We start from the raw sequence: 27927 nt of genomic DNA on the forward strand, positions 1-27927 counted from the left end.
AGGGCTCGGGACAGTGTATGCGGACGTGTGCTCTGATGGGCTCTCCAAAGGGCTCGGGACAGTGTATGCGGACGTGTGCTCTGATGGGCTCTCCAGAGGGCTCGGGACAGTGTATGCGGACGTGTGCTCTGATGGGCTCTACGTGTGCTCTGATGGGCTCTCCTTCCTGTCTCACACCTGCTGCATCTCCCCAGCCAGCAGAAGCACTCCGAGGGCCAGGGCCCGGCCTTACCCTTCCCAGGGGTCTGTGCCCCCCTCCAGGCTAAGCATGCCTCAAACAAGAGACCTCGTAAAACCCTGAGCCTGGGGAAGACAGCCGACCATCTCCCACTCTTCTGCCCAGACACAGAGTGGCAGTACCTGCTTAGACAGCATTCTATGGTGACCGCTTTGAGCAGAGACTCCGGGAGGAGCAGTGAGGGGTCTAGTGGGGGCACCCGGCAGTGGCAGTGGTAGACGGGAGGGCAGCTCTCATGGCCGCATCCTGGACCCTTCCGCTGCCCAGCCCCTCTTGCCCCAAGAGAAGGTCTCAGCCTGTCAAGAGTGAGGAGAAGGGCGGTTCTGCTCTGCGCCTGTCCCATCCGGTCCCTCTGCGCAGCACCTCCTGTTCCCACCCTGCCTGGCATCTGTGGCCCTCTCTCCCTGTCTACCCACCAGCCCAGCAGACGTCAGCGCTGCCCTGCCACAGCACTCCAGCTGCCTGCTCCACGCCGGCGATCTCGCACAGCTCACACCCCAGTTCTTGGGCCTACCTTGTGGAGCACAGAGCAAAGCTCCTCCTGTCACCTGTGGTCAGGCAGGCCTTGCCTAAACAGCAATCTGGTAGCTTCTTAAACTCCACGGGAAAGCACCCTTCCCCCCACTTGCCAGGCCTTAGATACAGAGTCCTTCCCAAGGTGGGGGTGACTGGGAGGGATCGATGGGTGAGGGGGTCTAGTCACCCCTCATCCAGGATGGGTGCATCCTACCATCTTTGAACAAACTTCTGTCCTTCATTCCTGGGGCCCACTTTTTAAACATCAAGTGAATAACTTGGTATCAAGTCCACATCACCTCTAGGAGGTTTGGAAGGAAAACCGAAATTGGTCAGAAGAACGCACTCTTCAGTACACTAAAAGGCAATCGAGGAGCTTGATACAGAATCCTAAGTTCCAGAATTTTAATTCAGTAGGTCAGAGGCAGGGACCAGGAATCTGCATTTTAACCCGACTCTCAGGTGACTCTTTGAGAAATGGTGGGTGGGAATTTAACAGGGTACACTGCCTTTCAAACACGCCCATCCATCATCGAAACCGCTACAAGCAAAGAGCGTGATGCCGCTGCGATGTCATGGTGAAGGAACCCAAGGTGTGGCAGGTCGGCTGACCTCCCTCCGTCATGCTAGGATGGCCCCCTTCCTGATTGAGCACAGCTGTCCTGCCCTCCTAGCCACAGCCTGCCCAGGGACCACGACTATTTCTAAACCTCGCCACTGACATGGAAGGGACCGTCTGCAAACTCCCTCAAGGGGACGGAAGCTCAGAGCAAATGATGAGTGCGAGGCCTGGAAAGAGGAGGAACCAGGCCTTGCATCTAGGCTCCCAAGCACCAGCCTGGACGCCTTCTGAAACAGACACAGTAAATTCTCGCCATTCGCAGTGGTCGTGTTTGAGAAAGTTGCCAGAACACTGAATTAGCCAACACTGCACCATCACTCTTAAGGAAAATGCCCCGTTAGATTCTTGTGAGCCTCTGTTCACATCTTTGTCAGACCAGGAACACTTTGTTTCACGTGTGTTTCTGTATAAGGACACCTTATTTAATCCGCTGTTGATCCCTTAACTCCCCACTGACAGCGCCCTGACTCCCGGCCAGTGAATTTTATCTAACACGAATATTTGTCCCCGCGGGGCACAGCCCAGCCTCCCTGCTCCTAGGAACACGAGATAACACTTGGGCGCTAGGCTTGGGAGCCATTTTAAACAACAAAATCAACAAAAAGTAGGAAAAATGCAAACAACGTGGCACTGAACACAAATTTTTCACCCTGGTGTGTGTCTGTGAATGAACCACAAAAGCCCTGTGTGTGTGTGGGGGGGGGGTGTTTGGGGGTGAACATAATTTTAGCCAGTAATTGAACTGGCCAAGTGTGGAACTCGCAAATACTGAGGGCAGCGGTACCGGCCTGCGAGTGGGGGGCAGGCAGCACTGAGAAGATCAGAGAGCCATCATTCCCTCACTGTCACTCTGTGGTCTCTGTCCTGCTGGGAGGACGGAGCGCTGCAGGCTGCCCCACCAGGCCCTTCAGAACTAGACTAGAGTCTGCTTCCACCATGGCTCTCTCACCATTGTCCCCAACAGGTGCTTCTCTGGCCTTTTCTTGCCAGAGGTTCGGGCACGGAGCAGGAGCCGGGCTGCCTGGTGTTCCCCACCTCCCCCACCACACGCTCAGTGGTCTGGAACGGTATATCTCCTTTGGAGGTTTCAGACACCTTGCAGAACCCCCACAGAAAAATTTTTTTTAAATTTCTTTTTTGCAGAGCATCCACAGAAAATTAAAAAAATAATTGTCTTTCTTAAGTTCCTCCCTTCCTCCCAGCCTGGCTTCTGGGCTGCCTCTCTCCTATTCAGGAACATGAGCAGCATGAACCAGAGCCAGAGAGAAGCAGAAAGGTATAGCCCCTGCTTGCCCCTGTCACCATAAGAAAAAAATCAGGCAGAAGAGTGCACTTTGCCTTCTACTCCGTTCCTTCAAATAATTTGTACCTTTGGATTATTTCCAGGACTCACCCCAGCTAATCTGCTAAAGAAGCAGCCCAGCGAGACCCTTGGCAATGCCGGGGTTAACACTGTGACCTCCTTAAGCTGCTGAGGAGTCAGGTCTAATTTTATCCTATAACTGGATCCGCAGTCCTTTTTTTTTTTTTCTCCCAAGTGTCGAGGTATGTTGGGAAGCCCAGAGCCAGCACTTTTGGTGGCATAGGAGAAGCAACCCTGCTTTTTGCTGAATGCAGAAAGCCAGGAGCCTGCTTTCTCCTTGGCCCAGAGCCAGGCCCCAGGTTGTGGGGAGTGAGGGTAGGTGCTGAAACTACCAAGAACCTGGTGAGGGCTGTGCTGGGGCCACCACGCAGCCTCGCTTCCTGCCGACTCCCACCCCGACGCATCCTGTACTGAGCTGCCCCGAGCGGGCACAGTAAACGGCCTCGGGGCAGCTCAGTACAGGATCCCTCAGGGAGGACGGAGGTCAGAGCTGGCCACCAGAGCCCCCAGCACTGTGGCCGGGCCTGCTGGAGAGCCTCTTCAGGGCCCTCCCTCATCAAAAATCCCCACCCAGCCCGGCCCCCCAGCCTCAGGGCCCCCATGCTCCTGCACACCATGCACCAGGCTGCCATAACCCTCCTAGCTTGGGACCACGCCATCCGCCCCTCGGGCCTGTGCATTTCACCCTTTCCTAGAAAGCAACGGAGCAACTGGTCTCCAGAAACACCAAGGACAATGGTCATCTTGGGTTGAACAGGACTTTCAAAGGGTTCCAGGTTCAAGAGAGAAGCGCTGTTCTGAGTCTATCGCAGCTGGAGCTCTGCGGGGGGATTTGCATTGAAATGGCCTAGCCTAGACCGACTCTCTGGTGCACCCGGAGGCCTGTCCACCCCCCCTCCCTCAGTCCCCATCGCTTGGCTTTCAGGATACTGTCATCACTGAGGTTTACTGAGTGTTTTCCCACATCAAAGCATTTTCTCAAATCTATGTTTTTGCGCTCCCGGAGAGGTCAATCGGAAGCTACTGTTGGCTGTTTTCTTAGGAGGAAATCAAGACTCACACAGTCAGCAGGCTGGGAAATGACTGTGCCTCGAGGCCACGCCACCCCTGTTCCTCCCCCATCATGCCAGGGGCGGTGGAGCAGGGAGCTCCCGCGGAGGAGGATGGGGGAGATGTGAGGAAGGGAGCAGCCACTCCTAGCACCAGCCACTCTGCAAGGACCAGGCCATGCAGAAAGGATGCAAAAAAAGACAGCGTTACCTCCCAAGAGGCCATTTGAGGGAAGGGCTAGAGATCACTGCTTCCCCCGTTTTAGGCTGGCCCGCTTCACTATCTGAGCCCCCTTCCTGCTCTCTATCAGGTCCGGCTGCAGGCTACTCCCTCGCAACTCCACCTGGGGATGGCAGCAGAGACAGAAGGCAGGACAGATCACACAGAGAGACAAAACTAGAGAGAGCATGAGATCCTGTGGCAGCCGTGAAGACACTGTCTGCCGGGGGGGGGGCGTGGAGGGGCAAGGGGGCGATGGAGGGAGGAGGGGCGGGAGCCCAGAGCGGGCGCGCCCAGGTGAGCGGCTGGAGCGGTGTGGGAGCCTCAGGAGGGAGGCTGCAGCCACCGCAGTACCTGCACGTGTCTCATAAAGGAATCAACATCAGCTTCCATCTCCCTGGGGTCCTCCAGGGGCCCCTCAGCAATCACCTCCTCGTGTTCCTGGCTGGCCTCCACACCGGACGAGTCTATCTGCCGAACGACTTTGCGGATGATCTGGAAAACAGGAGGGGACCAAAGGCCCGTGAAGCCACGGAGACAGACAGAGGTTGGGAAGAGCAGGTCCCCAAGGAGGAGGTCTGGGGGAGAGGCAGCCTTTGTCCTAAGGTGCCCCTCCTCGAGGGGCCAAGAACAGGGACAGGTCTCCTGCCCCTCTCCCCCCATCCTGTGGAAAACCAGCCTTGGGCAGCTTCAGAGGGGCGAGAATTTGCAAACGGGTCATTGGTGATCAGGGTTTTGTCTCTTGGTATTGTTGGCAGGTCCTGCTGTCCTCCCCACACTTTTCATGGGCAGGGACGCCTGGCAAGTGTGCTCTCTTATTCACTCACCCAAACATTCTAACACTGTCTACTCTGAGCCTACACGTACTCAGACTGGGGGGTGACAATACAAGACACCTGCCTGCATGAGGCACACTTGGCAAGAGGCAAGATGGACACCTAAGGGGTCCTGCCTCAGTTTAGCGGGAACAGCAACCCACAGGGAGCACATCCAAGGTCCCCTCTCTGCTCCTTCTTCTCCCTCTGCCCAGACCTTGCATGGTGCCTAGTACTTGACAAGCAAAATCAGGTCTAGTGAATTAAAATCAGCAACAAATCTATGCGTTTCCACAGCCCTTTTGCTGTCGGAGGTCTGTGGTAGTCCGGGGACCACCACCCTGCTGTCTTACAGCTGTGTCCAGGGCTAGGCAACACTGGGCTGGGTTTGGGCTGTTCCGCGGAGCCTGGCCCTTGTGGAACAGTAGCAGGAGCTGAATTCAGGTGGAGTCAGGTAAAGTGGCTCTGAGGAATGTCAGGCCAGACTCAGAAGACCAGGGCTCCTGCACCAGCGTTCAGAGCCGTGCTAACCCTCTGTTCGGGCAGCAGTGAGACTCAGGGAGAGTCCAGCCCCTTTTAGCTTCTAGCCCTGCTGCCTCTCCCAGGCTCGGGGGCGGGGGGATGCCGTGCACCCACCTTCTTGGTGACAATGTTGCCCTGCTCATCTGTGAATTGTTCCTCTGTCACCTGCTCCCCTGGAATATTTTGGAACTCACTCCCCTAGAATTGCAGAAAAGGAGAAAACTCAAGGTTAGTAAGTGGGTGGCCTGGGCCTCAGGCGGAGGATGAGGGAATTAAAGAGCACAGGCAACGGCCACAGTTGGACAAATCTGCACCACACAGGAAACTCCAGCTCAGCAAGGAGCAGAGGCCAGACTGAGGCTTCCAAGTGCAAGAGGCACCCCGGGAGCCATGGAGCCCGAAGACCCGGATGGAGCCCCACACTTGCAAGAGCCTTGTGTGCCTGATCCCTCCCCAGCACCGGGGCTCGTTCACGCAAGTGCTACAGAGGAGGCCCTGAGACAGGAAGTAAGGCACTGAATTGAACTTTGGACAGCCCTTCCTAGCATGGAAACCCCTTCCACAGACACCAGCGCCCTAAGTGTGACAGCTGGGGACAGGAGCGGGCCAGGAATGGGCTCTCCCAAGTCCCAGAGCTGAGCTGCCCACGCCACCACAGTGTGGCAGTCCCAGCGGGCACCACAGCTGGCTCTGGTCCCCAAGGGAAGTGCCCGGCTGCTGACTCGGGGTCCCTTCCCCCAGCTGCTGCCCACGAACACCGCGGTGCCATGCCCTCAGCCCTGCCTCCTGCCTGGCGGTTACCTTGAGGAAAACCCGACGCCGGACCACCCTGGTGGAGATGGTCTCCTCGTCGTCACTCACGCCCTCGCTCTCCCCCAGCTCCTTGTCCAGCTCCTGGTGGATATGTTTCAGCACAAAGCACAGGGAGCCCTTGACAATGTGCATCACATTCTGACAGCTGACCAGAAAGAAGCCCAGGAGCACTAGGGTGACCAGGAGCTGGGTGACGAAAGTCCACATCCTCACCTCCTCAGCAGCTGGGCCCTCCGGGAACTAGCCAGGGCTTCGGCCACTGTGGGGGTCCAACCTCTCATTCTCCCCTCAGACTCCCGGATGCCCCCCTGCAGGCTCTCTCCGCAGGAGACTGGATGGCCCCTCGCTAGAACTGCCTGCCGAGTGCCCTCCTGCCGAGCAGCCCTGGGCTCTGCCCTCACGCCTGGGTGACATCAGGCTTCGATAATTTTAGCTTCCTGAACCAGCTGCTAGGGCTGTCCAACTGGGCTAGAAGGGAGCAGGCAGGTGCGCGTGTCCTGGGCACTCAAAGCGCACGTCAAAGTCACTCTGTGGGTGACGCCTCCCCCCGACTACACACACACAACGGGGCCTGCCCAGCCCTATGCGCACTAGAAGCAGCTCTGCCCAGGGAACGGTTTTCTTTCTGGGGCTCTGGGAAATAAGGTGTCCAGAGAATGGGGCCCTTTGTGTGTTTCTCTGGGCGGTTACTGCCGTGATCAGAACGGAGTTCACCCCCACCCACAGGGATGGCACTGGCTAATACCCTGGAGAGAGAGTTAAGGATTTATTTCAAAAATAGCCCTGGGAGGAGTGATTCACTCAGGCCTGGCCAAATTAGCTCAGCGGGGTTCAGCACAGGTGGTGGGGCCACCTGGAAGCCCGTGCACTGCCGCCCCCCCCCACCCCGCCCCGGCCCAGCAACCCTATGCGTATGCGTGTAACTGGTGTGTCTATTTAAGGCCTGTCCTCAGAGGCTCTTCCCAGGCTGGGCTCTCAGCGCCCACGAGGGGCAACCACGCGCCTGAGGCTCGTCTTTACAGACCTGATTCAGAAATGCAGCCGTGGCAGCTGTGGCCCATGGGAATTTCACTTTCCCGATCAGGCTGTGCCGGTCTGAAGAACGGTACCCCCAGCAGAAGGAACAAAGATCTGGGGCCCAGCCAAGTGACCTGCCGCTCGCTCACCGCGGGCGCTGGGGAGCTCTGGGAAGCAGGCCCGGACTCCAGTGCTGTCCGCACCCCACCCGTGAGGAGTGCGGGTGTGGGAGCACGGTCATGACGAGGAGCCTGAGCAGGCCCTCACACGGGGAGCACTGCTCTGAGGCCACTACGCCCTGTGTACTCCCCCTACTGACTTGGTAAGGCCCTCCAACAGCCGTACCCGGCAGGCCCTATGACTTCTCCATTTTACACAGAGAAAATGGAGGCACAGAGTCAGAGAGTGAGTAAGTGAAAGGGTCCGATTTCAATACTGCCTCATTTCCACGAGGAAGCTCCTAAAGAAATAGAAGGCCGTCTCACATGCAAAGGGGCTGGGCGCTGGAGAGCATTCAGTTTGGGCCTAGCCAGGAAGGATCCAACTTCTCAGGGTTCCATCTGGGGCCTCAGAGAAGAATGTCTTACAGTAATTTCAGGCTTTCCTGCCTAGCCCCAAATTATAGGGCATCTCTCTCTCTCTCTCTCCCCGTCAGTGTTTTCAGAAATTCACCGGAAATACCAGTCAATGGGGGCTTTGCAAACCCTTGGCTTATGCGGGTCTCACGACCAGCCCTGGGGTCCTGTCAGGTGATTAGAATGACAGCTCACCTATACCATCTAATCCAGCCCTGGACCTGGAAGGCGTCAGGCCTGGCAGCCCCGCACACTCCCTTACTCTCACTGGGAAGCATGAGGTCCGGACTCCCCTGCCCCTCACAGTAGATGGCTGTGTGACCCTGGGGAAATCCTCAGCCTCTCTGGGTAACAATTGGGTAACTCTCTGGGGCCTCAGCCTCCTCATTTATAAACAAGGCAGTTAGACCCTATGACCTAGAAGTTTTCTCCTGCGACCCACAGGAGTGCTCCTGGCTTTCTCCCCAGCCCTCCCCTCACCAAAGGCTAACTGCAGGGGGAGCACACAGAAGGCAGCTCCTAACACCCTTCTCTTTCCCCAGGAATCCGGAATTTGACCCAGTTAAGAGCGCCTGAGCTCTCGGCCAAGTACTTGCTGTTAGGAGTAGTACAAGTGTGGAAGGACAGCCTGCTGGCCAAGAATGCGCGGGCTGGTCTGGGAAGAAAAACGGACGCAGCCGCCTGTCCTGTCCAAGGCACACACTTGCAGGGAAGTAGTCTAAATAAAACCTTATTGGAGTCCTAGCAGCTCTCTGCAGCCGGCTGCCCAGGGCTGTTGTGGAGCTAACCTAGCTGTGGGGGCCCCCACGTGCCCACTAGGGCTCAGGCTCAGGTAGGCAGAGGGACGAGAAGAGTGGCAGAAGGGAAGGAAGGAGGGGGAGCCGCCAAGCTTCCGGATGAGGCGAACCGTAAGACACCAAATGAGATGCGGAACACGTTGTTTCTGCGCACACTAAAAATACACAGGCGTGGAACAGCGACGAAAATTTTTTAAAAAGGCATATATTCAAAAGGCACACCTTAATGAGCTGTCTGGATTTGTCTCAAAAAAATGTTGGGGAGGGGGGAGAAGAGAGAGGTAGGTATCCGTGAAACAGGATTGGCCACAATCGGGTAACTAGTGCCTGAACAGTAAGAGCATGGAAATTAATGTGCTATTCTGGTTTTGTATTTATCTGTGATTTTTCATAATAAAAAAAAATTCCCTGAATACATTAAAATGGATGTGTATGGGAATGGGAATGGGGAGTGAAGTCACAGGGAATAGATAAAATGAGTACCGCCGGGCACACCCCAAGTGGGGAGGGAGGTCTGAGGGAGGCGGGGCACCCCCCACCACCCGCTGAGCCCCGCCGAGAGGACCCCAGCATTCCCAAGCCCAGGCAATAACCCAGGCACCCCTCAGGTCACCTGAGATGGTGACCACAGCCGAAGTGCTGAGAACTGAGTGGTCTGTCCGTGGCCACACAGATCACTGTAGGACTGAGTTAGCCTAACACCCAGGTCTCTCTGCTCTACACCCTTCCTAAGACACACAATGGAACAAGAAAACCAACAAAAACCATGGCTTTGGAATCAGTCAGACCTAACTCCAAAGCCCCCCTCAGATCATGCAACCTTGGGGCAAGAAGCTCAGGGAACATCAGCTCCTCCCCTCCCTCAGCAGAGACTGTGACTCGTATCCTTACTTGTAGAGACAGCAAAGTCACACCACAATTTTTAAAGAAAGGAAGCTGGCTGGGCCTGGGGCTGGCTTGGAGGAGAGGCCGCCCTGGGCCTCAGGCCCCTCCCACGCCCCTCTGGGCATCGGCGGGCGGCTGGGTGCGCGCTCACCTCTGCCATCAGGGAGAAGGTGCTCCGAGCCTCCTGCACCCACTCTTGGTGACTCTGTCGTCTCCGTGCCCTGCTCTCAGCCTCTGGCTGCCCTTCCCGGACGTGCTCAGCTGTGGACAACAGGACCTTCTCATACTCGTGCGACCCACTGGGCTCCAGCTCTTGGATAGTGGTGATGGTACTCTGGAAGGAGTGTGAGCCTTGGGTGACTTCCTCTGGCCAGGAACTTCGGGCAGTGTCTTGTAGGTATGAGACAATGGAGCCTTCCTCATCCCAGTGTTGCAGTCTGGGGTCCAGGGAGAGAGAAAGGACACCAGGTTATCCTTCGGTCTCTGGCTGCTCAGACACCCGCCCCCTCCAGAGCTGGAGTGATGGGACAATAGGAGCAAACCCCACAGCTAGCACACGGCTGCCTGTCCTGCTAAGAGAGGCCCAGAGGGGCCAGCGCTGCTGTCCAGGAGGAAAGGGCCGTGGAGACCAGTACCGCTGGCCCTGTCACTTTAAGTGGAAGGCTCTCCACGCTGGGTTCCTGAGGCACTTGGCTCACCCTATTGGGCGTCACCCAGGCCTCCATGCCCATCATCTCACCTGCTTCCTCTCCAGCCCTCCGGCCACATGCCCACCACGGTCCTTATCCCAGTGCTCATCCAATAAAGCTGCCACATTCTCCCTTGGAAACACGCTCTTCTATGGCTTCTAGGACACCACATTTGCCTGGTCCCCCCCCCACCCCCGCACCGCCCAGCTACCACTTCTTAGTGTCCTTTGTTGATTTCTCCTAATTTCTCTGACTCCTGAACATGGAAGCGCCCCAGGGCTCAGTTCTCAGAGTTCATCTCTACCTACGCCCACTTCTGAAGTGAGCCCGTTCAGTCCATGGCCTCACACCCCATCCGTGTGCTCCTCGTGCCCTCCTCCTTGATCTGCAGATGTGTAGACCCAAATGCCTCCAGCACATCTCTGCTTTGGGGGTCTCATAGGCATCTCAGGGACAGCATGGTCAAGGCCACATTCATGAGTAACTCATGGTCAAGGCCACACTTTCTCCCCGACGTGTCGCACCCTGTCTTCCCTGCAAGGCCTTTGTGCTGGCTGGGCCTTCTGGTGGATACATGCCCTTGGCATTCACATGGCTCACCTCTTAATTCTTTCTGCTCTTTACTCCAACATCACAGTCTCAGGCTTCCAGGCTACCTACCCCTCATTTTAGCCATCTGCTCTCCACATGGGTACATACGACCTACCCCCCCACCCTTATTTTCCTTTTAGGACCATGACATAATGTTTCCCTTCTTTTGTGGGGGAGAGGGCAAAGGGGGAAGGAGAGAGAATCTCAAGCAGGCTCCACACCCAGCATGGAGCCCAACATGGGGCTTGATCTCACAACCCTGAGATGGTGACCTGAGCCGAAATCAAGAGTCGGATGCTTAACCAACTGAGCCACGCAGGGTCCCCTAACTTTTCCTTTTTAGTTACTTTCCATTTCAATAGCTTCACTTCATTTATTGTCCATCTCCCCAATAGAACATAAAACTTTCAGCAGATGGAGACTTCTGTGTGTCCTGTTCCATGCCACAATCCCAGCACAGTTTACAGGTGCCCGGGACCCAGCAGGGGCTCCACACATACTGGTGGGGGGAGTGAACGAAATTCACCTGTCCCCACTAGAAGGCTGACTGCGGTCATAGAACCAAACCGTACCACTCCAAGGCCTAGCACCAGGCCTTCTGGTTCCCCCTCGGGTGGCCAGGCCAGCCCAGTCAGTGCTGCTCAGTGACTGGCTGACATGGGTTGTTGGGAGTAGCCTCCGCCACAGGGTTCCCACCGAATCACTCGTAATTCTCACAGGCCACCCACCCACCCAAACTCTCCCGGGTCATCAAAGGATTCATTTGGGAAACGAAAATACAATGACATAAACCCTTTCTGGCTTTCTTTTTCCTCTGCCTACAGTATTCGGGCCACACCGGGTGGATCCTGGGGAAGGGCCCACTCAGGCTGGGCTTCTGAGCAGGCCAGAGAGCCAGCTGCGGTGGGAAGAGGCCACGAGAACAGCTTCCCCGCAGCCTAGGCAGCCCTGAGCTATGGGGTGTGGTGGGTGTGCCCAGCCTTCAGGGAGCCCACAGACCATCTCCTTGCTTTAGAGAAATTTTAGGGGAATTTTAGGCAATTTTAGGGGAAAGGGCCACTGTGGCTCAGTTCCTGTGCCAGTCCAGGAAGGCCAAAGTGTCCTCTGCAGTCTGCCCAGCCCCGCAGGTGTGGCGGGCCCCCCAGCCACAGATGTTAATCGGACCTGAGGCCGGAAACCCTCGGTGTCTGCCCAAGGCTCCCTGCCTGACCTGCCCACACGGCTGCCTGCTGCAGGCCCAGGAGAGCCCCAATGTCTCCACAGCCACAAGTTCTGCCCCGCCCCTGTGAAGCCCCCCAACCTCACACTTTCAACGGGCAGAGCAGAAGGGCACCTTATCAGCTCTGTCACACGCAGGCTGTGTGACTGCCTGAGTCACCCGCCTGGCCCTCCCTGGTGCCTCCAGGTTTCTAAATATGGTCTTCCCCAACAAGCGCCTAATAGCACCAGGACCCAGAGTGCCTACCCTCACCTCACCAGAGAGGTGGCTGGCCCGAGCCTCATCTCATCGTCTCTCTCCTCACACCCGCCCCCCAGCCTCCCTCCAGCGGGCCATGCCCAGGGGCATCTTAGGCAAGGACTGGCCTTTGCAGATCAGGCTCCATGCCCACAGAACTGAGGCCCGAGCGACGGCGGGGGACTCAAGAGGCCAGCCAGTGCCCTATCGAGCTGCTTTGCCTACCCCCCCTCACCTGCTCACCCCCAAAGCCCAGGAAGACAGAAGGTACCCTTCCCCAGCCGCCCAGCCCCTTACCTGTCCTGGCTCATCTCCATCACCCGACTCACGCTGGGGGATTCTGTGATGTGGGCTTGCACCCTCTGCTGGCCTGCAACAAGAGACACTTGATTCTCTGAGTCCTGCCCCGCACCTGGGGCGTCCTCCTGCCTCTCGTGACCTGGCAGCTTCTCTTCTGACCTCTGACCTTCCTCCTGGTCAAGCAAATCGATAAGGCCATTTATGGCATCTGAATCCACTGTGTCGTCCTCCACAAGGTCCAGAGAGCCCAGCGTGGAGCCCTGGGGTCCCTCGGAGAGCACCCCCTCCGGCTTCCACTCGTGGCCGGTGGCGTCAGAGTCCTCGGCCTTGCTGCACTCCAGAGAGGAGTCCTCAGCAGTGACCAGGGAGGGTGTGAGGCCCGCGGACCACACCTGCATGTCAGACATCTCCAGCATGGCGTCATGCTCCGTGGCCGCCAAGGGGATGGCGTCTATGACGGCCACCTCGTTCCAGTACTGGTCTGCGCGCAGCGGAGAGGGAAGCGCGTAGTGCAGGGAGGCGGGGGACAGCAGCTCGTCCTGCAGCGAGGAGTAACCTGGATGGGCAGACAGAGGGCAACATGCTCCAGAAGCGATTTCTGTCACACAGGCTTACGTGCAAACCCACGCTCACGCTCACGCACACGCACACGCACGCACAGGCATGGCCATAGACACGCATGCGCATTGCGGGTAGGGAGGCTTTCCAAGCTCAGTGTCCAACGCTCAGGCCTGTGGCTGCTGCCCAGGGCCCGGGGGCAGGAGGAACAAGGCTCTGGGATGGGTAGGGGACAGGCGGGAAGTGTGGCGGAGACAAGGGCTCCTTTGCTGAATGGCAAAGAGCAGAGACTGGAGTTCTTTCTTCTCCGGTTCAGAGCGATAGATCAAGAAGTCCTGATCTGAAGGATCTGTGCTCCCATCTGTCTCCAACCGGATGAAAGCCCACCGCTTGACGTCTGGGCAGAAAGAAATGTTGCTCTTTCTTTGCTCAAAACATCCTTTTAGCACAGGCCTTGGGGAAACCAGCCAGGGAGGTACCTTCAAGGGAGGGACCAGCCTCCCCAGATCTGGGGGCAGTAACCAAGCTTGGAGGGGCCGAACACCCACCCTCGGTGCAGTGGTCAAGTGGGAAACCACTTGGTTTCAGATGAAGTCACTCTTTCTCAAGTTACAGACGGGTTCTGGAAATTCTGAGGGATCTAAGTGGCGTGAGTGAGAGTTCTTAGGGTTCAGAATGGGGGAGACCGGGTCAGAGGGCAACAGGAGGCCCGTCAGCTGGTACTTCCGGCTTTGCCCAGAAGCTCCTGGCCTGCAGGCCCTGCACTGTTCCCACTGGGCCCAGGTCAGCGGTGAGCCGGTGGGGCTGCGGCCAGTTAGAACAGGCCTGGCCTGGTGGTCGCTGTAGCCTTTTCATACGTCTGCTCCTTGTGACCGGCTCTCATGCGCATCCCTGCAGTCTTCTGCTTGGCTTTGCCATGGGCTCCCTCATGTTCAGAAGTGACTCAAAGCCCGAGTGAGGGGCACGTGTAAGCATATGAGGAATCTGACAGTGTTCTGTCAGTTGCCTCCTCCGCTCTCCTCTAGACACAAGTGGGGGTCCATGGATAGGGCAAAGAGGCCCTCTGACTCCACGTCAGACCTTGGGCCAGTCTGTGGGTTGGTGAAGGGACCAGAAGGCAAGCTTCTCCATCCAGCTCAGCTTAGTTGGGAAACCGGAGCCTAAAGACCCCGTAGCACCAAAAAAGGACCCCTGGGTATGGGCAAGCTGCCCCTGCTGTCTCTAGGGAACTTCCTGTGCCCAGAAAGGCCCCTAACCAAGTGTCCAGACTCTTTGTCCTGCCCTTCACCCCTCACCACCCTGCGTCCAGCCCTTCCCCGGGTTTGGCCTTTCTCCCACCCAAATGGACCCTCATCCCTAGGCTGGAATGCAGCCTGTTGCTGCTCTACTTGTGGTTATCTTCATTCACTCACTTGTTCAACCCAAAGATACTAACCGAGGGCCACTTGCAGGCCAGGCACAGTGCCTGGGCTGAGGATTACAAACACACAAACACACTCAAATAAGACAGGTTCTCGTCGCCCTGTTTTCTTGACATTCTCCCAGCGACTTTGGCTCACCTCGTCTCCCCTCATCTTTGAACCCGTCCTATGGTCCTTGTTAAGCTGCTTCATGGGAGGGCAGGAATGGTGTCTCCCTCTCCCTCCCACTTCCCTAGAACAGGATTGGGACTCCCTAGGGCCTGGTGACTACTGCAAAACTCTCCAGGTGTGTGAGGAGGACACAGGAGCCAGGACGGATACCCCCAGCCACATTTAGAAAAGCCACCATCGCTGATTCATGTATGTGTCCCAGGTGCCAGGAACCAGGCTGTATGATTGACATACATCCTCTCTTCATCATCCTGGGAGAGTTTTCCCCCTGACTGATCTATCTCTAGAAGTCTCTGTGGTTCCAAGGCTCAAGTTGAGAAGGAGGAAAAGACCATCAGGGGCTGGGGGGCGGGGAGGGTAACAGGGTGCTTATAGACTAACAGCTCTGGCCAAACAAGGAGGCACAAAGAGGAGATGGGAGAGCAGGAGAAACCGGTGGGCCAAATATTCCCATGTTAAATCCAAGTCACTCTATGTGGAGCCATGACCTAAGGAGTTGGGAAACCAGGACCAACAGCCTTCTAACCCTCCAAGGAAATCTCTCTGGAAAATATACCAGCAGAACATTTAAGAGTCAAGTGATTATTTTTCTTATCCCCCACCCCTTTGTTTTAAGATTTTATTCATTTACTTAAGAGAAAGAGCAGAGCAAGAGGAGCACATTAGCTGGGGGAAGGGCAGAGGGAGAGGGAGAGTCAGACTCCCCGCTGAGCAGGGAGCCCGCCGCATGCGGGACTCAATCCCAGGACCCTAAGAGGAGGAAGGCAGATGCTTAACCAATTGAGCCATCCAGGTGCCCCCTCTTCTTATTTTTGAGAGCATTATTATGTTATTTCCATTACTAATTAATTAAGTACCTATTTTGTTAAAAAAAAAACCCATACTAAATATGTCATTTTTAGTCATCACAACAATCTTACAAGGAAAGCAATATTATCTCTACTCTATAGATTAGCAAACTAGAGGTTCAGCAACCGGCTCAGGGCACACAGAAAGAGTGGTCTTCTCACTTGATTTCACCATTAGTGTCTTTTAAAATTGCTTTATTGAGGTATAGCTGACATACAGTAAGTGCGCATATTTTAAAGTAGACCATTGAATAAGTTCCAAGGAACCATCATCACAACAAAAAGAGGAACATTCATTGCCCTTGAAAGGTGTCCTCACGTTTCTTTGCAATCCTTCCTTCTTGCATTCCCGTTCCCAGGGAACCACCGATCTGCTTTCTGTCCCTGTATATGAGGTTACATTTCCCAGAACTTTCTAGAAATGGACTTATACAGTGTATACTCTTTTCAGTCTGGTTTCTTTTACAGGGTGCAGCGATTTGGGTATCACTGTGCTGTTGAGCACAGCGATGATTTATCCATTGTTACCGCTGCACCGTGTTCCATTAGGGGGATGCATCACAGGTGGTTCACCCATTTACCTGTGAGTGGCCATGTGACTTGCTTCCGGTTTGGGGCTGTTACAAATCAAGCTGCTTGTCCATGTGAACGTATGCTTTTTCTTTGGGACACACACCTGGGAACCCCGTGTTTGGATTGTAGGTGCATTTTATCTTCTCACGAAGTAAAGGCTTTTTCAAATTGGTTGTTTCCTTTTACAGTCGCACCAGCAGTGGATGAGAGGGTCAGTTTCTCCAATATCCTCATTGACACCTCATATGACTGGTCTTCTCCATTTTAGCCATTCTTACAGGGGGGTCGCGGGATCTCCTTTGTAGTTTTATTTTGTATTTTTTTAATGACTAATAATGCTGAGCCTCTTGTCATGTGTTTATTTGCCCTCTGTGTCTGTTCTGGGTTAACGGTCTGCTCAAACTTTCTGATCTAAAAATTGGAGAGTTTGTTTTCTTCTTATTGAGTTTTGAGAATTCTTTATATATCCTGGATACCAGTCCTATGTCAGATGACTATTTCCAATATATTCTCTCAATCTGTGGCTTAGTTTTTCACTTTCTTAACAATGTATTTTGAAAAGAAGAAGTTTTTAAAATTTGATGAAGCCTGATTTATCTTTTGTACAGATCGCACTTCCACCGTCGTAGCTAAGAAATCTTTGCCTTGCCCAAGATTTTTCTAAGGTTTTCTTTTATGTTTCCTTCTAGAAGTTGTATAGTTTTTTGTTAATATCTATAAGTTTTAACGTTAGGTTTCACATTTAAGCTACCATCCACTTTGAGTTAATTTTTGTATATGCTGATGTAACGTATAAATCCAAGTTCATCTTTGCTTGTGAATATCCAATTGTTCCAGTCCCGTTATTCTTTCTCCATGAATTGCCTTCGTATTTTTGTTGAAAGTCGGTTGTTCTTACATATGTGGTTCTATTTCTGGACTCCATTCTGTTCCACGAATTTATCCGTCTTTTGTTGTTGTTGTTGTTTTAATAAGGAATGGATGTTGGATTTGTCAAATATGTTTTCTGCATCTGTTATAACCATATGGTTTTCCTGTTTTAGTTTGCTAATCTGATTAATTATATTGATTTATTTATTTCTATTCTTTAAATTTATTAAGGTGTGTCTTACGGCCCTGCATATGGTCTAACTTGGTGCATGTTCATGTGAACTTGAGAAGAATGTGTATTCTGCTGCTGTTGGTTGAAGTAGGCTGTAGACGTCCGTGACATCCAGCTGATGGTGTTGAGTTCAATTGTGTCCTCACCCATTTTCTGCCTACGAGGTCTGTCCATTTCTGATAGAGGGATGCTGATTTCCAACTCTGGTAGTGGATTCATCTGTTTCTCCTTGCCGTTCTCTCAGTTTTTGCCTCCCATAGTTTGGTGCTCTGTTGTTAGGCACATACACATTAAGGATTATTATGCCTTCTTGGAGAACCGACCTCTTTCTAATATAATGCCCCTTTATCCCTGATAACTTTGCTTCGAAGTCTGCTCTGCCTGAAATTAATTTAGCTTCTCATGAATTCTTTTCATTAGCATTAGCATGGTTTATTTTTGTACACCCATTTACTTTAAATCTACACGTGTCTTCATATTTAAAATGGTTTTCATACAGACAGTATGTGTTTTTTGATGCATTCTGAGTCTTTTAATTGGTGCATTTAGACCACTGACTCTCACAATGATTCTTGATATAGCGGGATTGACATATGCCGCATTTGCTACTCTTTTCTATTTGTTGCCCTCGTTCTTTGTTTCTATTCTTTTTCTGCCTTTTGTGGTTTTAACTGAGCATTTTATATGATTCCATCTTTTCTCCTTTCTTAGCATGTTAGTTATGCTTCTTTAAAATTTTTTTTTTAGTGGTTGCCCTGGTGTTTGCAATATACACTTACACAGTCCACTTTCAAATAACACTACAGCACAGGTAGTGTGAGTACCTTATAATAACAAAATATTCTTAATTCCGCCTCTCATCGTTCACTCCACTTACACATAAGCATGTGTGTGTGTGTGTGTGTGTGTGTGCATAAGATGCATGCGTAATCGAATATGTTATTGCTATTATCATTTTGAATAAACTGTAGACCACTAAGAATAAGAAAATCTGTTTTTATTTTATTTTCACTTAATCTTTTTTTGATGCTCTTCCTTACTTAATGTCCATCATAGGTTCCCCACCCATACTCTCTTCCTTCTCTTGAAGGAACTTCTTTTAATACTTTCTGTAAGGCAGGTCTGCTGACAACAAATTTCCTCAATTTTTGGTTGTCTGAGAAGTCTTTTTTCATCTTTTACTTTTGAAATATAAAATTTAAGAGGATCCAGAATTCCAGGTTGGTGTTTTTCCCTCTCAACAGTTTAAATATTTCATTTCACTTCCTTCTTGTCTGTAGGGCTTCTAAGAGAAATCAGATGTGATGTTATCTTTGTTCCACTATAGATAACGTTTTTTCCTTCCTGCCCACCCCCATTTTTGGGGCATTTTTTTCTTTATCTTTGACTTTCTGTGATTTGAAAATGATATGCTTAGGCATAGTTTTTTGACATTTATCCTGTTGTGTTCTCTGAGCTTTCTGGATCTGGGGGTTGGTGTCCGACACTAATTTGGGTAAATTCTCAGTCATTATTTTTTTCAAGTATTTCTTCTATTGCCTTCTTTCTTCTCCATCTAGTATTGCCATCATGTGTATATGATACGTTTTGTAGTCACTCCACACTCCTTGGATATTCTACTCTGTTTCTTTCGGTCTTTGTTCTCTTTACTTTTCGGTTTGGGAGATTCCTGTTGACTTAGCCTCAAGCTCAAAGAGTCTTTCCTCTGCAGTGGCTGGGTTAGTAAGCCCATCAAAGGCATTCTTCTTTTATGGTGTCATCTCTAGTGTTTCTTTCTGGTTCTTTCTTAGGATTTCCACCTCTCTGCTTATAACACTCATCTACTCCTACATGATGCCTACTTTATCCATTAGAACCCTTAGCATATTGATCATAGTTGTTTTAAATTCCCAGTCTGATAATTCCAACATCCCTTTCCATGACTGCTTCTAACGCTTGCTCAGTCTCCTCGAACTGTGTTTTTTGCCTTTCGGGGTGTCTTACAAATTTTTCTTGATATCCAGATGTGATGTACTGAATGAAAGGAAGTGCTGTGAATAGGCCTTTAGTAATACAGTGGTGAGGTGTGGAGGGAAGAAAAGCATTCTCTAGTCCTATGTTTTGGTCTCAGTCTTTTCGTGAGCCTCTATGCCTTTGGACTATGAACTTCACAAGTATTAAGGTTTTTTTCCCTCTACCTGAGGTGGGAAAAGATAGCTAGCAAGGGCTGGAGTTGGGTATTTCCTTTCTGTCATGTGGCTAACTTTTAAAATTTGAGAAAGTTTCTCTTTTCCCATGTGGACATTGTCCCCTCTGAGTACTGCCTTACTAGTGTTGTATAAGCTCTGACTGTGTGTCTTCTTTACTTTTTCTTTTTTTAACTTCTGTAATGCAAGTGCCTGACCTAAGCTTTGATTGTGCAGGTAGCCACTTCCAAGGTGGCTACCTCAAATAAATACATTGCCAGGCCCATGACTAGATAAAGGCCAGACCACCTCCCCTGACTGAAGCCCCTCTATTACGTAAATCTTGGTTGATTTCAGCAACTGATCATTTGGGTCACTTGATTTTTATTTTCTCATGCTTTAAATTTCCACTCTTATGTTTTAAATTTACCAATGAAGAGTGAGCCAATGAGAGGCACCTGAGTGGCTCAGTTGGTTAAGTATCCACCTTAGGCTCAGGTCATGATCTCAGGGTCCTGGGATTGAGACCCACGTGGGCTCCCTGCTCAGCAGGCAGTCTGCTTCTCCCTCTCTCTCTCCCTTTGCATGTCCCTCCTGCTTGTGTTCTTTCTCTCTCAAATAAATAAGATAAATAAATAAAAATAATAATTTTTAAAAATCTTGAAAAAAATAAGGGAGCCCATAAGAGCCTAGGCCCCAATTCTTAACCACCCCCAAATAGCAGAACCCCAGCCTCAAGATGTTCTCTGTCTTTCTCCTCACAACTTTGCTATGTGGTCCTAAATATGCTATGTAATTTTCAAGTTCTGTAAGTAATAAACTCCCCCACCACGGCAAGCCTGGTGGTTATTGCTAATGGGCATCTTACAATCATAATAAGATCCAAGAGGGCTGGTCCAGCCACAATACTAGCTGTTGATAGGCTGAGTCCAACACACAACAACTGGCATCCTATCAATTTTGATGTCTTGTGTTCTTATTTACATTCAACTGAGACTATATTCTAATTTCCCTTTTACTCTCTTGTTTGATCCATGGGTTATTTAGGAGTGAATTATTTAGCTCCAAATATTTGAGACTTCCCAGATTTTCTGTTATTGTTTTCTAATTGAGTTTCACTGTGGTCAGAGAACATGCTTTGTATATTCCAAAATCTTCTAAATCTGAGACTTGCTTTATGGTCTAGAATATGGTCCATGTGAGTTCCAGATGCAACTGAAGGAACGTGCCTGCTGCTGTCATACGGTAAAATGTTTATAAGTGTCAATTAGGTCAAGCTGAGGATAGCGTTGCTCTAACCTTCAATATGCTTACTGATTTTTCTACTTGTTCTATTAATGATCAAGACAGGGGTATTGAAATCTCCCACTGTAACTGTGGTTTTGTCTATTTCTCATGGTAGTTTTCTCAGTCTTTGCTTCATGCATTTTAAAGCTATATTACTAGGTGCATAAACATTAGGGTTATTAAGCCCTCTGGATGAACTGCTTATGAAATTATTTTTTTCCTCACTGGTAATATTCTTTGTTCTGAAACCTACTTGTTTGATGTTAATATAGCCATGTCAGTTGTCTTTTGATTAATGTTAGCACAGTTTATCTTTTCTCATCCTTTTACTTTTAAGGAATTTGTGTTTTGATATTTGAAGGGCAGAGCTGAGATTTACGTTTGTATGCAGTATGACTATCTCTGCCTTTTAAGTGGAGTATGCAGACCATTTATATTTAAGAAGATTATTTATCAAATATAATAAAAATTTAATATAATAATTTATATTATATAATTACATATAATATAAATACATTTATATTTAAAATATAAGTATTAAAAATAAATAAACTTAACAATTAAAAATAAAATAGAAAATAATAGAAATATAATCTATATTATATAATTATACATAATTATAATAGTATATTTAATAATATACTATTAATAAATAATTAACTTATTAAATAATAAACTTATTAAATAAGATTATTTATTAAATAAATATATCACTTGCTAATTTCTACTTTTCTATTTCTCCCATCTGTTCTTCTCTTTTTCTTCTTTGTATGTCTTCTTTGGGATTAATTATAATTTATCATAATTCCCTTTGATCCATTTTGATGGATTATTAGGTATAATTCTCTTTTATTATTTCAGTAGTTGCTTTAAGGCTCATAATATACATCCTTGACCTATCACAATCTACTTTTTAAAAAAGGTTTTTACTTATTTCAGAGAGAGAGAGAGACAGAGAGACTGAGAGTGTGTGAGCAGGAGGAAAGTAAGAGGGTGAGGAGAAGTAGATTCCCCACTTTATGTGCAGCCTGAGGCTGGGCTGATCCCATGATCCTGAGACCATGACTTGAGCAGAAACAGGAGTCAGATGCCTAAGCAACTGAAACATCCAGGTGCCCTATCACAGTGTACTTTGAAGTGAAATTATAACACTTGGTGTATAGTATAAGCACTTTATAATAGTATACCTCCATTTTTCCCTCAACTTATTTTACTTTTCTACTATAGTTATCATACATTTTACTTTTACATATGTTATAAACCCAACATTGCATTGTTGTTACTTTTGTTTACATCATTGATTATCTTTTAAAGAGATTTAAATAATGAAGAAATAATGTAACTAACTAGAGAATTATGTATTTATCCTCGCAGTTAACATTTTTGGCAGTTAATTCCTTCTTATAGATCCATATTTCTCTCTGGTATCATTTTAATTTGGCCTGAAAGACTTTCATTTATTTAACATTGCCTGAAGCATGGGTCCCCTGGTGGTGAATTCCTTCAGTTTTTGTATATTTTGAAAAGTCTTTATTTCTCTTCATTTTTGAAAGCTATTTTTGCTAGGTATAGTTAGAATTGTAGGTTACTTTAGAGGTATTCTTTAAAGATGTGATCTACTTTAAAGATGTTGCTTCACTGTCTTCTGACTTGCATTGTTTCCAACAAGAAGTTTGAAATCATTCTTGTCTTTGTTCTTTTGTACATGTCCCTTTTTCTTTGGCTACTTTCAAGACTTTCTCTATCATTGGTTTTGACCAGTTTGTTTAAAATATGCCTTGCCATAGTTGCTCTCGTGTTTTCCATGCATGTGATTCACTGAACTTCTTGGATCTGTGTATTTATAGTTTTCATCAGATTTGGACATTTTCCAGCCCTTATTTCTTCAGATGCTTTTTCACCCATTCTCTGTTGGGAACTCTATTTTCACAAATATAAGATCCCTGATGCTTTTTAAAATTTTTCTTTTCTTTTGGGTTTTTGAAGAGTTTCTATCACTATGTTGTCAAATTCACTAATCTTTTCTTCTGTAATGTCTAATCCCACTCAGTGAATCTGAAGATCTCAGAATTCTCTAAGCAGCTGGGTCTTCCCTGGTACTCTACATCTTCGCAACTCGAGTGGCTCCATTCTCTCTGGATTCTCAACAACTCTCCAACCTAGGGAAACTTCTTGGATTCTTCTTCTCTATGTCATGACCTAGAAACTAGCAATTACAGAGTTTTCCTCAATTGTTTCCCACGTTCCATGGATCACTGTCTTTTGTTGACTCATGTCCAAAGTTGTGAAAACTGTTGTTTCATATATTTGGCCCATTTTGGAGTATCAGGGGCTGTTTTAAGCAGGAGGGTATATTCAGTCCTTATTTATTTACCTCATTTTGGCCAGAAGTGGAATGCATCTTAAACAACCTGTCGGTTATAGCCAAGTGAATATTCTGTCACTTTTGGGAGTCTCAGTAAGACCTGATAAAGACAGGAGAGGGTAGCTCTACTGGCCACAGAATGCCCAAGGCTCATTTGGTACCCTTTGGGACCTTCTTCCTTAAAACTCACATGGTGTTCACTTTAATGGGATTTCATCCAAATGAAATGTGTCCATGAAGAGAACTCATGCATACCCTCTCCCAGGACTTCCTGTTTTTTCTTTATTCTAGAGCCCTTCCTGTAGTACTAATGTTTAGGGTGTATGCCTCGCTGCTCCCTCTCAGGCCCCAGAGGACCCCCACTGATCTATCCACATCCCCAGAAGCTTTGATCAAGGCTGTGTGTGGCCGTACACAATGCCAGTGGGAATCACTACTAAGAGCAATGTTCGTAAGGCCTCAGACAACCTCATGAGGATTACCTCACAAAATCTGGGGTGGACTGCGCCATAATGAGGTCTGCTGAGTCCCTGAGGTTGAGTTTCAGAAGTGCCCATCTTGCTAATAATCTCCCATGACTCTGCCACACCTGAGTCATCAACCCATCCCTCAGTCTAGAGCTCCCCACTCTGGGATTGCTTTTTGGGGAGATCAGGTAAGAGGCAACTACAGATCCCGCTTTTGGGGGAGAACACAGACCAGCAGTCCTGACCCAAGTCTCTCCTCATCTCTGGTTATCCTGGTGGGTCTCTGATAACCAAGATGTAATGATCACTCTCAGAGTTTAATGTTAGTAGCAAGCTAGACAAGGAGCAGACAGCCAACTGGACCTCAGACAAGAGCTGCATTCGCCAGCTGATTCAGGAGTTGATGGAAGTAAAACACATTTTATTTCTAAGTAGACATTATCACATGTCCAACTTGTCCAACAAACGGACCTGACAAGTGTAGATGTGAGACGTCTATTTTTTTCCTCTTATATGAGAAATCTGATTTGTTTTTAGAAACATGCTTTTCTTTTCTTTCTTTTTTTTTTTTTTTTTTGTTTTGTTTTGTTTTATAGGAATTTTTTTTCTTCATGTTTATAACCCAAGAGCCCAGGGCAGTCCCCTCCTATGGAGGGGAAGAAAACTGGCCTTTGAACTTAATCCCCTTTCTGCTCTGACCAGGCCAGGTGCACATGGCAATAGGGGTGACAAAGGAAGGAAAACAGACCTCAAGATTCTGTTTCCTGACTGCCACAGAGCACGCAAGCCCTGCCCTTCATCACCATAGCTTCATAAGGAGGTTCAGATGAGCAAAGAAGCAAGGTAAAGAGCAAAGGAGGAAACGTCCCACTGTGACATCTGTGCAGAGGGCTACGCGGGCAGCAAGACCACACGGGTCCCTGTCCAGGAGAGAGCCAGGGCAACCGTGGGCTGCTGCTCTCTCCCCAGCCTACTACCTCTCAGTCCTCCTGTCCCTTCTTTCCAGGCCAGAATGGTACCCTGATATGAGATGCTCTTCCTGGGACAGGAAAGTGGGCAGGATAAACAGAGAGAAGGCAATTCTAGTGCCAGAAAAGCAGAGCAGAAAGAGCAAGCTGGGTGTCTGCTAACGACTGCTTGGGTCGTGCTGGGGAGCACACATGGAGGGCACCCAGCCTCTGTCCATCAGGCCTGCTGGAGGGGGGACGGGGCGAGACAGAGAAGCCAGGATGCACAGAAGCATTTGGTTTGTGATTGTCTAAGATCAACAAAGCAGGGAGAGGAATCCTGTGAAAACTTAAGTTACATCAGGATACTCTTTCTTGACAAAGCCTCCCGTGGCTCCCTAGCTCACTGCCAGTGACCCAGTGTCCTCAGGGCAGTCTGTAAGAGCTGGCCTCCTGTTGCCCTCTGAGTTCTGCTCCTGCCCCTCTTCCCTCCCTCTGCTAGCACATTAGGTCACTCACTTTCATATCTCGTTGTTGCCTGACTCTCCCAACAGAAGGTAAGCTCCCTGGAGGCAGAGTTTTGGGGCACTTTTGTGCGTGTCTGTCCGAGACCTGATTTATCTCTCCTGCCTAGACCCATGCCTGGCACGTGGCAGGTGTTCAGAAAATATTTGCCAAATGAGCAGACCCACTAAAACAGAGGGGTTTCGAACTCTGTCTAGGCACTGGGCTCTGCAGGCCGATGGCAGCTTCACAGATAGATGCCTAAGTCTGAGACTTTTTTTTTTTTTTTTTTTTTTTTTGTGGTAAGAACACTTAACATGGGATCCATCCTCTTAAAGTAATTTTAATTGTCCTCCTGCCTTGTTAATGCTCGCATAATTCTACGTGCCTGCTGTCCTCTAGGTCTATAACTGGGGCACAAAAAAACACAAACTTGCTGATTTGACTGGACTGAAGCAGCCCCAGGAATGTCAAGAAACCCAGCCCAGTGACCAGATATCACAGAGAAAAGGAGGTGCGCTCTGTCATGTGGATCTCCTGAAGTTTTCAGTCCCTCAGCTGCCCTCCCCCCCTCCATGGAAGGGAGCTGGGCTCCTTCACAGTCCCCGCAGTGCTCTGGCTTGGTCCCCTGAGGGACGTGGGGGTGGACCACTGCCTTGGAGCCCTTTTACGCCAGGTGTGAAGAGTGAGCAGTGCGCAGTACCCAGCCTACCCGGAGCCAGAGACACCCCCTCCTCCTCCCGCCTCCGTGCACACGCGTGCACACACGCCGTCCCACGCAGCCATGAGCCACATGGGGAGCGAGGGCTAGAAGTCGTTCACGACATGCATCAGTGGAGGTGGACGGCTCCTGCCCACCCGGCCGAGGTCGAGACAGTGGAGACAGGCAGTGCAACAGAATGAGCGGACTAGAGGTCCGGGTGAGGTCAGAGGCAGAAGAGGAAGACGACGGGACGTGATCAACAGACGAGCCCTGCGCCCAGGGGTGCTAGATGGCATGTTTCGGGAGGCACAGGACATGGGGGAGAGAAACGTGTGAGTGGCTCTGCGTGCACAGGCCCCACCTGGCCGCAGGAGGCCTTGTGCCCAAACCGCAGGGGGGCATGCAGGGGGCACGCCCCCCACCCCACCCTGGGGCACGCCCCCCACCCCACCCTGGGGCCACAGCGCCTGCGCAGCCAGCACGTGAGTGCATGGCCAGGGCTGCCTGTGAACTAGGAGCTTGGGGAAATCTGCGTGGTGCAGCTGGCCCGTGGGGGCATAATAGGCACCAGAGAATTAAAATGGTTTCTCCAAGGTCTGTAAAGGACCCTTGGGAATCGACTCTCACTTGCGGGCTTTAGAGAAGAGGAGCTGGCGCAGCAGCTCGAGGAGTCAGGAGAAAGGAAGGAACTGGAACCCTAGCTTCCTGGCTCCTGCAGAAGAGCAGGGCCTCTGCTCTTTCTGTGCCCAGGGACTGGAGAGAAGACAAGTGAGGGGAAAGGAGTGGGGGGACCCCCCCTCAGCCCCTCTCCTTCATGCAACTGGCTACTTTCACTGTTGCTGTGAGGAAGGAGGTGAATGGGAGGCACCCCCCACACACCTAGTGGGAGTCCTGGGGGCAAAGGTTAGGGGCCTCTGGGCTTCCTCCCCTTGGGACTGGTCACATTGGGGGTCTGCGCCATGCTCGAAGCACATTAAAAAGAGGGAGAGGAAAGAGAAGGAGTGATAAAAAAGAGAGAAAGAGAGGAGAGACCAGACTGAAAAATAAAAGGAGCCCACTTAGCCTCACAGAAGGGCCACACCAGGACTCTGAAAATACCAGCCAGCTTATCCACATCAGATCTTGGGCCCAAATCTCCATGCCCTCTGCGTCTCTATCACTGACTGTTTTACAGATGAGAACACAAGCCCAGAGAGGGTCCATTCCTGGCACAGAACCACAGGGAGGGGTGGGGATCCCAGCCCCTGTTCCGACTCCAACTCTTCCCTGGGACCACACCACCAGCCTGTTGACTGTGGAGAACATCGGGGAGCCTCTCTGCCCAGTCTGTCTTGCTTGCCTCTGCGCTCGCCACCACCAGGGACGGAGTGCGTGGAGGTTGACCTCCCACCAAAGGGAGAGAGATGGTTTCATCAGGTGTCACAGGTGCCTGGAGAGGGGCACCCAACTCAGCCCGCCTCCTTCCAGAAGACACTCACCATTCATCTGGGAGGGTGACGACGAGTAGTCCCGGTCCCCGTGCCGCCGCTCAGGTTTCAGATTGCGGCCCTGCCTGCCCGAGCCTTCCAGCATGTTCACGATCTCGCTGCGGTCAATGTTGCGCAGGGCTGTGTACAGATTCTCCACTGTGGGGCGGGGAGAAGAGAAGGGGCGCTTGCCGAGGGGATTCTCATCATCATGGGTGGGGCGGGAATGTGGGGGGCGGATTCTAGAACTAGGCAGGTGGGAAGTGGGGGATGGGGGCGATTTATTGTCTCTTTTTTCAGCATCAAAACTACCTGCCTCTTTGGGGAATATTTTGTTACCCTTCCACAGATCTTTCCTAAACCCCTAATGGTAGCCAATTTTAAAGTACGGAGAGACTGTTTTTTGTCCTCCAAGAGAAAGTCCACAGGGAATGAGAGGGAGGAGAATTGGATACTGTCCTTTTGAAATCCTTGGTCCTTGCCAGTTAATTTGAGATGCAAATGCAGACAATTTCCTCTTACGGTTCCTGAGAATTGGGAATATACTTGAGGAAGAGCTGATGGAAAGAGTTGAGACAAATCTTCCCTCCAGGGAGGAAAAGATAGTCTCACATCAGGCGGGATTTGCTCCCCCGTGCTCTGTCCTCAGAGGGCAGTCCTCATGTCCACAGGAAGTCCCACCCCCTGCACCTAGGGGTCATCTCGGTCCCTGCGTGACTGTCCTCTTACTCAGATGGGAAACAGGCTAAGGCCGAGACTCTCCTATCTTCTTGTGACAGGATTGCCTAGAGGACCCCATGACCCTGAGACAAGTGTGTGAGAGAGACAGGGAGAAAGAGACCGAGTGTAAAAGGGATTGGTTCCAAAGGCCATGATCCCAAC

At 50.5% G+C, this 27927-nt stretch overlaps 1 protein-coding gene across 17 annotated transcripts in view; it reads right to left on the reverse strand.

The window, feature by feature from the left end:
* The window catches only part of ANK1 (ankyrin 1), a 208955-nt gene that overhangs the window by 4223 nt on the left and 176805 nt on the right, over positions 1–27927 (reverse strand). For 5 of the 17 annotated variants that reach the window (XR_009401161.1, XM_059384537.1, XM_059384535.1 and 2 more), the window contains 6 exons: positions 27058–27204; positions 12466–13024; positions 9584–9869; positions 5460–5543; positions 4363–4503; positions 4000–4132 (listed from right to left, as the gene is read on the reverse strand). Coding sequence is in view for 16 of the 17 variants with exons in the window: in XM_059384537.1 (XP_059240520.1) it covers positions 4034–4132; positions 4363–4503; positions 5460–5543; positions 9584–9869; positions 12466–13024; positions 27058–27204 (1316 nt within the window). In the remaining variant the exon portion in view is untranslated. Of the gene's footprint in view, positions 1–3999; positions 4133–4362; positions 4504–5459; positions 5544–6146; positions 6392–9583; positions 9870–12465; positions 13025–27057; positions 27205–27927 lie in introns of those variants that run through there. The other 12 variants (XM_059384547.1, XM_059384546.1, XM_059384542.1 and 9 more) reach the window with 8 other exon arrangements.

The sequence above is a fragment of the Mustela nigripes genome, chromosome 18 (assembly GCF_022355385.1).
Source record: "Mustela nigripes isolate SB6536 chromosome 18, MUSNIG.SB6536, whole genome shotgun sequence".
In the NCBI taxonomy this organism is placed as follows: domain Eukaryota; kingdom Metazoa; phylum Chordata; class Mammalia; order Carnivora; family Mustelidae; genus Mustela; species Mustela nigripes.